The sequence below is a fragment of the Atractosteus spatula genome, chromosome 2, assembly GCF_055471065.1.
Source record: "Atractosteus spatula isolate fAtrSpa1 chromosome 2, fAtrSpa1.hap1, whole genome shotgun sequence".
Classification (NCBI taxonomy): domain Eukaryota; kingdom Metazoa; phylum Chordata; class Actinopteri; order Semionotiformes; family Lepisosteidae; genus Atractosteus; species Atractosteus spatula.
Window position 1 is genome coordinate 7,964,626 of NC_142707.1, and position 8,674 is coordinate 7,973,299.

General features: G+C 40.5%; 1 protein-coding gene across 1 annotated transcript; it reads left to right on the forward strand.

Moving 5' to 3' along the window:
• The first annotated feature begins 3,132 nt into the window (after window positions 1–3,132).
• star (steroidogenic acute regulatory protein) lies at window positions 3,133–7,029 on the forward strand. Its single transcript, XM_088940238.1, has 7 exons — window positions 3,133–3,196; window positions 3,564–3,671; window positions 3,984–4,111; window positions 4,502–4,660; window positions 5,186–5,370; window positions 6,192–6,285; window positions 6,913–7,029. Exons 1-7 carry the CDS (start codon window positions 3,133–3,135, stop codon window positions 7,027–7,029), a joined length of 855 nt encoding a protein of 284 aa, XP_088796364.1.
• Window positions 7,030–8,674: the final 1,645 nt, after the last annotated feature.

Sequence of the window (8,674 nt, forward strand, 5' to 3'; positions counted from 1 at the left end):
TTCAATTCAACTTTATTGTCATTAAACTTACACAGGTGCATAGTATAATGAAAAGTGTTTCTCATTAGTCACTCAGGTGCAGTATATAAATAGGACAGAAGATGAGACAATAGACAGTTACACAATAGCAATAATAGTAACAACATGTAATAACATAACATAAATAACGTAATCGAAAACTGTGCAAAATTCCGCAAACAGAGAAAATTTAACAGGACAAAAACAGTGCAAGGTAATTCTTGGAACAGTGCAAAAAAAAAATAGTGTGGTTAAAAAGTAGTATGGTTAATTAATATTAAATATTATTATGCCTGTTACAATTTTACTGGGCTATCGAGGGGACAGTACAATTTTGGCTTACATGTGTGTGTGGTGGTGTAGGAGTACAGTGGTTGTGGGTACAGGAGGATGTTAGGAGAGATCATAATAAGGTGGAAGGGAGTGGGGGCGTCACCAACTTGACAGCTCTGGGGAAGAAGCTATTTTGGAGTCTAGTTGTGTGCGACTGGAGTGACCGGAACCTTCTGCCAGATGGTAGGGGAACAAACAAGTTATGACCGGGGTGAGTGGGGTCAGACATAATTTTGGTGGCTTTTTTCAGACTCCTGGTTGTAATGACAACAAAGTATTGAATTATATTTGAGTATCCACCCAGCCAGGACCGGTCACAGCAAGTAACAGGGCAGCCTGTCAAAGATGCCGGTCCATCACAGAGCACACACAGTCACATAAGGGCCAGGTTTCTCACAAGCCAATTAACCTACCAGTATGTCTCTGGACTGGGAGAGAAAACCAGAGCACCCAGAGGAACCCCACTTGAACACAGAGAGAACATACACAGATAGCTGCCAAAGTCCAGAATTGAACCCAGAAACCCAGTGCTGTGAGGAAGCAATGCTAACCACTGTGCCACCATGATGCCCTAATTGGGTATTAATAATTATGAATATAAAGATTATAAAAAGTTATTTTGCAACTGTTCCTTGCTTTAATAATTCACTGTACTAAAGGAAAATATGTGTGGATATTTAATGCTAAAAGGATTTCTACATTTTCTATATGATACAAAAAAACAGTTACACTTTTTATCCTTGATCCAGTGACAAAGAAAAACAACTACTAATTAAACAGCTCTGCTGGTTTTAAATCTGATTAAGGCACTTCATCAATTTGTGGTAACTTTAATTTGGATGACGACCAGGCAAATACACTATGGAAGGGGACAGTTCAACTCTTAATTTTTACTTTTGTACATTTAATCACTTTATGGAGTAAACCTAGCATACTGGCAATGTCTTAACAGATAGACACGATAAAATTAACCAACCCCACGTGCATCCCGTCGCCATCACTCAGCAGCTGCAAGTGGCGTTTCTAAAAAATACTGTTTAATAACTGAAAAGGAAGTGTTTTAGCCCCTCTCCACCTCGCGTCTACAGGAAATTTTAACCCGTTTTACTCCAGATGTGCAGTAAAATTGTATTTTTAACATAAACCACACACATGGTAGGTCACAGTCTTTGGTGTTTTTTTTTTATTAATACATGACAATCCAATTAATGGCAGTGTGTGAGTATATAAAGGCCATCACAAGGGTGGGTATTCCAGTAAACCAGTACAAAAAACAGCCACAAAGAGTTGTGAAGCGAAAAGGCAAAAGCGGCTTTTGAACTTTCTTAAAAGTTAATATTTCTTTAAATTAGATTATTCATTATTAGAAGCTATTAACGTGGGGGTAAAATAAAATCAAATGGGGAATAATTCGGTTTGAAAAAAACTCCGCGCGAGATCGAGAATCCGAATAGAGGAATTATCAATAAACTCTCTGACGCAATTCTGTCACTCGTTAGCTAATCACTTGTTGATGTTTAAAATCACTTTTCACTAAAAGAAAGCGAGATGTCATATTGTTAGCGCTCCCGAGTAGTTGTGAAATAATCTGACAATTCCTTGCGGCCGTTCTCCCAGTTTTGTTCGCCTTTATAAGCGTTAGATAAGAATAAGGACGTTTTTAATAATAAATTCTAAAATGAGATATGAGGGACAGAGGGTTAAGGCTGAAGGTGTGCTTTTGTAACCATCTGACATTCTTTATAGCCGTTTGATGATGCAGACAGAGTGACAAGATTTAAAGATACAGTGTGACGTTCTACCGTTTTGCAACAATGTAAACCGCGTGATGTTGCAACTATTTTGCGACTTTTAATACCTAGCGTTTAAGGATTTATTTACCTAGAAACAGATAGTTTTGCCGTTTCGCCCGTGTAAACGAGGGCAAAGAAAATGCATCAGTATCTTAATTTATTAATGGAACAGCTATAGAAAGTCTAACAATATAAACATAAACATATTTGATTCAAAATATTCTGTACTCTGAGGGGATCTTTAAATTCAAAATACGTGAGCAGTAAAAAAAAAAACCTAATCTGAACGATAAGGCAATGCTTTTATTCGAGCACTGCATCTGTGGCATGAAGCAACTCTTGACAGCCCGAGTCAGGGACAACAGTTCGTACTGCAAAGAACCAGGAGAAACTGTAATTCGAGTGATGTTGTCATCCCTCAGATAAACTGACAAGAGAGAGTACCTCTGCGGTGATTCACACAAAAAATACACCGATTCATTTTAAAATAATAGCTCAAGACCCTCTTTGAAATTAAGAATGATTCATTATCCTTTATGATAAGCAATTGAATGGTTAGATTCCTGCAACATGTGTTATTCTGGTGTTCGCAGTGGAAATTGCAATTGCAATAAACTGGAATCCGTGGCGTGACTTCAACGTGACTTTCACCTCCTCTTACCTTGAAAAAATCTGGAGTCTTTTGCGGCGATGCAAAGCTTGACGTGTTCCTATCAGGATGAGAGGAAACTCCAGGAAGCTCCTGGCCTTATCTCCCCATCTGGGTTGTTTATTGGTGTCGGTGACAGGCTCGGCGAGTACATCTCTTATCCTTGGCCGAGGGTTAACGCAGCAGTTAAATGATGTGCTTGCTTATCTCCGAGGTGACAACGCCATGGCCATCAAAGTAGTTAAATAGAGCAGTGCACACTGGCGAGCTGCAGAATTGCAACTGCACTTGGACCGTAAACAGATCTCGAGTTCCTTTTGCTACTAATAAAGAGTTACTATGCTGCCAGCTACTTTCAAACTGTGCGCCGGGATTTCCTACCGACACATGAGGAACATGACAGGTAAGCGAACACCACCAGAGACGTTCAAAGCGCATTCATGGGTCTACCAAATAAGAATTGTTTGTCTTTGATTATTAAATCTACCAAGATATTTCAGATTTACAAAAAAAACCTTGGTGAAAGTCTATTTAGGACACTACTCACAACGCATATTTTATCACTAGAGTCCATTCTGGACAGCTATAAATAATTGCATCGAGTTTTAACATTTAACGGATTTTTGCCTTGCTTACGAAATGCGTTTCCCCCTTGTTTTAGCAGTTATTCTCCGCAGTATTCGTGTTGCATGAATACCATGCTTATGTAGGAATTCTGCTGAAGAAGACTGAAAAGAGCAAGACTTTTCATCTAACCTCTCTCTCTCTAGGCCTGAGAAAGACCGCTGTGGTCGCAATCAACCAGGAACTGACGAGGCTGTCAGGTCCCGGCCCTAGTAGCTGGATAAATCACGTTCGCAGGAGGAGCTCCTTGCTCAGTAAGTCTAGTGGCTCCACAGACCTCAGTATAGTCGAGTACCTAGACTAGAGCATTCTGCTAAGAAAGCTTGTGAATTACAATTGACATTAATTCTGTTGTTTTACTCTTCTTTTCCTCTACATTTTACTGTAACTTACCCTACTTTCAAACCTTTTACCACTTGACTATAATTTAGTATGCTGTTATGATAGGACAGAAAGCAGTCCCTTGAGGAAAATGGTACCTAATTGAAATGAAGAACATACTGTAGCTCAGGAGACTGGAAGAAAGACGACCCAGTCTCACACTGACTCTCCCTGTGCTGGTACAGGCAGCCGCATCGAGGAGAAGCCCTACAGCGAGGTGGACATGGCCTATGTGAAACAAGGCGAGGAAGCTTTGCAGAAATCCATCAGCATCCTCAGTGACCAAGACGACTGGAAGACTGAGATTGTGGCAGTGAGTAGCTGCAGAGTTGATGCCCGCTTGTCAGCTGTCTTGATTAACATTGACAAAACCACTGTGACACAGTTATGGAATCGCATTTCAGGAGAAAACTAGCAATGTCTGATTGGGATTTAACTACAGAAGCACCAGTTTAAAAAACAAGACATATCTATGAGCTGTAATTCCAGCACAACTTGTATTCTCCTGCAGGTGCCTCCACAGCAGCCTTAATAAAGCATCCCTTTCCATAATTTCATGCTTCAGTAGGCCTTGGGTACAACCACACTTGGTCTTGGAATTTTTGGATGCTTAGGTCCATTTATAGCATCAGTGTCCCGCAAGCCTATTTAAATTCCTGTGAATGGAAAGCAATTGGTTACGTTTGTTATCCTTTTTTCATAGGCTAATGGTGATAAGGTTCTGAGCAAGGTGCTCCCAGACGTGGGCAAGGTCTTTAAACTGGAAGTTGTCCTGGACCAGCCCCCTGACCAGCTGTATGGCGAGCTTGTGGACAACATGGAGCAGATGGGCCAGTGGAACCCCAGTGTCAAGAAAGTCAAGGTATCCCAGTCTGACAGCGTTGATGGAGAGCAGCAATGTGGGCTGCAGATAGAAGCCCCCCACACCCCACTCCCACAAAATAAGAGTCATTTAAGCCCCTATCATCCAAAGGAGAACTTCGCTTTAGTCTTTGTGAATTTCTACAGATCTAGCTGAATACATAAAAAGAGATTAGTAGGCATGCTTTTGCTAGCAGCGGGGAGGGGATCCGATTATGAGTTGGTCCCTCAGGGAAGAAGTCGGGCATAAGGTTGGGCTACAGCAGAAGTATCTTGATCCCTTAAGGTTTGGATTTAGGTGATCGGTTATTGTAGCAGCGAGTCCAGTAGGCACAATCTGAGAATGTGGAGCCTCAGAGTAGAGTGCTTTACGTTTTTACTGAACAGATGATCAGCTGGATTCAGATGGGAGCTTTAACAACAGTATGAAAGGGGGAAAAAACACAAAGTGTGTCCTTCCACTTAGTTGAAATGGCCTTGTCCCTGTTGTGCTGGTGTCTTATACTCTCCTCACGTCATCACACAGATCCTTCAAAAGATTGGCCAGGACACTATGGTGACGCATGAGGTGGCAGCAGAGACTCCCGGGAACATCGTGGGCCCCCGGGACTTTGTAAGCGTGCGCTGCACCAAGCGGAGGGGCTCCTCCTGCTTCCTGGCTGGCATGTCGACTCACCATCCTGGAATGCCTGAACAGAAAGGCGTGGTCAGGTACACCACAAGAGACGGCTGGAGCCCTGTTCTGCCCATTTGAATATTTATAGCTCACTGATCATCATGTAGCCAGTGTATTAGGACGTTGAAGGTTATTGAATTTGTTGATGTAATTTTTATCCTCTGGTCAAATTACTGGAAAGTCAAAATGCGTTCACAATGACACGTACTATATAGCCTTTACTGGGATTTCAGTACCATATTCTTCATTTCTTAAATCTTAGAAAAATGCATCTGTAAAGCACAGGGATACGTGCACGTGGAATATGTGTTCAGACTCACCAATCCAATCCAACCTGTTAAAAAAGTAATGGAAATCTCCAGGTTAACATAGTGAAGTGAATGGCCAGTGACATCTCGCTAGCTTTGACTTATTCCCTCTGTACTTGCATACCACATGTTCATGGCACTAAAATAAAGGAATTGGTTATGAACACAAATTAATAGCAATTAAAGCAAAAAAATACTTTAAAAATGCAGTTTTTAAAATATTACCTGCAATCTCTAAAAGCCATTTTTGTTCAACATACTATATACATTGCATAGGATTGCAAGTTTTCACCATTGACCAGAAAAGGCACTGACTGATGAATGCAGACTACTAAGCAAATATTTGTCAAGAAAGTTAATGGCGATACAATCTATACATTCTAACACTCAAAGGGGCACAGAAGTCCTCATTTCCTACCAGAACCCTTGGCAGGAGGAACACCACAATGTAGATTCTGTATCGGGAATGTGCCGTCACTCCTGTTATGACAACAGTGATTCATTTCCCAGCCCAACGTTAATGTGCTTTCTGTTCTTTACTATTCCAGGGCAGAGAACGGACCAACATGCATCGTTTTGCGACCCAATGCAGATGACCCCCGTAAGACAAAGTTCATCTGGTTACTTAGTGTAGATCTGAAGGTAAGCGCATCATTAACCGAAGCTTAGAGGCATACTAACGAGTAAAAAATTTTAGAACAAATGTTGAATGAATTCTAGCTAAGGCATTTAAGCCTGACCCATATTTAATTCTATTGTTTTGTTTGTTGGACTTCTGCTGTCGTTTACAGCGGTGATCATTACGAACTAGCCTACTATAAATAGGTCATCAAAGATTACTCTTGTCCCAAAACAAAAACTATTCATTTCACCTCCAGTGCTATTGTAGGTTTATCACCTTACAAGAAACAGAAATGTATTGGTATCAGTGTCTGAACATTAAAAATAAGAGACAAACTTCTTCAAATGCAAAATAATCAAAAATGATGTGAAATTGTGACTCATTTAAAATACCAGTCAAGCATCGGGCAGAATAAAATAATATTTTAACAATTACTAAATAACATAAGTTTAAATCTCTGCCCTAAGTGTCAATATCAATAAAGCGGCAGACTATGCAGGCTCTCTCTGTGCATGCAGTTAAGCTGCTTTTTGAAATATAGGACTAATGCAGAAAAACAAATCATACTTGTTTAACTAAAACTCTCACCAATGGTCAAACATTAATGCAGCCTCATTGATGTAATTCTTGTCTGATTACTTTCTTAGGGATGGCTGCCCAAAACCATAATCAATCAAGTGCTGTCCCAGACGCAGGTGGATTTTGCCCAGCACTTGAGAGCACGGATGGCTTCTGCCCAAGTTGGAACGGCTCTTGCCTGCTGATGCCACCTTTGGACGCGGTGGCCATGTGCTTATTGAACGTGTATTTTGACCACCAGAGTGGACACACCCTTCAAGCAACCCACCCAGCTTTCCCCCCTGCCTCCCATTGCTACAACGCAGCCCCCAAACAAAAGTGCTCAATACATACAAGAATATACCTAATGATGCTTTAAAATGTCGAGTACTTGCTTGTTTCTGCTATGGGAATCAGATGTAGGGAAGCATTATGAACTGCAGCTATAAGGCTGTTTTATTACCAAAATCCAAGTCAACAGTTAACCCCAACAGAGCCTGTGTTGACACTACTTATATTACCTGAAGCAGACACAGAGAAAACTGTCCAGTTAAGAGATTGTCTATCTGCCGTTTTGAAATGCAAATTATGTCATGTGAACTAGCTTATTTATTTGATTTGCAATTACAAAGCCTTCATGCATATATTCTATATATTTGATTTATTTATTTTTCTATTTAAATGTATGAAAGACTTTAAGTGTTTAAAAGATTTTCCAATGCCACTCAAAATGGGACACTGGATTCCTTTTTAAATGAATGTGCTTTGTGACATTTGTCTATCTCAGTTTTTAGAAGATGTCTTTACCAAGACCTATGATTCTCAAATTGTGCAAGTGTTTTAATGAGGTGGAATAAAGATATTTCAGTCCTATTTATGGGGGTAATGGCCATAATCTATATATAAACCATTTCACCTGGGAACTAACAACTGGCAACCCATTGAAGCTCTGCAGATGTGAGCCTAGCTAGTACCTGGACGGAAGACCTTCTGGGAAAGCTAAGGTTGCTGCTGGAAAAAGTGTAGTGGGGCCAGTTGGGTCGCTCACCCCATGGTCTGTGTGGTGGGTGATGGGGACACTGCATTGTACAAAAGTTGCCATTTTGTAAAGCAAAAGCAAGGTCCTGGCTCTCTGCAGTCATCGAGTATCTTGGCATTTCTAGAAAAAAAAGGTGTTAAACCTGGTATCCCGGCCAAATTTCCCCTGGCCTTTACCAATAATGGCCTCTTAATAATCCTCATCTATGAATCTGCTTCATCACTCTGTTCTCCTCCTAGCTGTTAGCTGATGTGTGGTGAGCATACTGGGGCACTGCCATTGCATCATCCAGGTGGGGGCTGCACACTGGTGGTGTGGAGGGGAGTCCCCAGTACCTGTAAAGCTCTTTAAGTGGAGCATCCAGAAAAGCACTATATAAGTTCAAGGAATTATTCTAACAATTAAGAAATACAAACTAGACATGCTTAAGATGCATCATAAAACAATGACTCTTTCACCATTTTTGGCAGCATTATAGGACAATCTTTACATCAAAAATCTTTTCAAGATTAGGGACTTTTTTATGCAGAACAGTACTGCATTCCATTTAGAAGACAGAAATATGGATCATGGTTTATGATGAAAGTCACTTAAAACAGAAATCAAGAAATATAAGATAAAAACTGAACTTAAGAACATATTACAAAAGAGAGGAAGCCATTTAGTTCACCTACCCCATTTGGTAGTTAGTAGCTACAATAACTATTTAACGGTCCACTCCGTGTTGTCTGCGTTCCTTTCACTTGAGAATGGTGCATTTAATTCGTATAGATCCACTAGCATTTTTATGTTATGTTAATGTGCTGGGATGC

Coding starts and splice junctions, on each gene's coding strand:
- star (XM_088940238.1), top strand. CDS start 3,133: ATGCTGCCAGCTACTTTCAAACTGTGCGCCGGGATTTCCTACCGACAC. Junction 3,672..3,983: donor CAGGAGGAGCTCCTTGCTCA/GTAAGTCTAGTG, acceptor GTGCTGGTACAG/GCAGCCGCATCGAGGAGAAG. Junction 5,371..6,191: donor GAACAGAAAGGCGTGGTCAG/GTACACCACAAG, acceptor TTACTATTCCAG/GGCAGAGAACGGACCAACAT.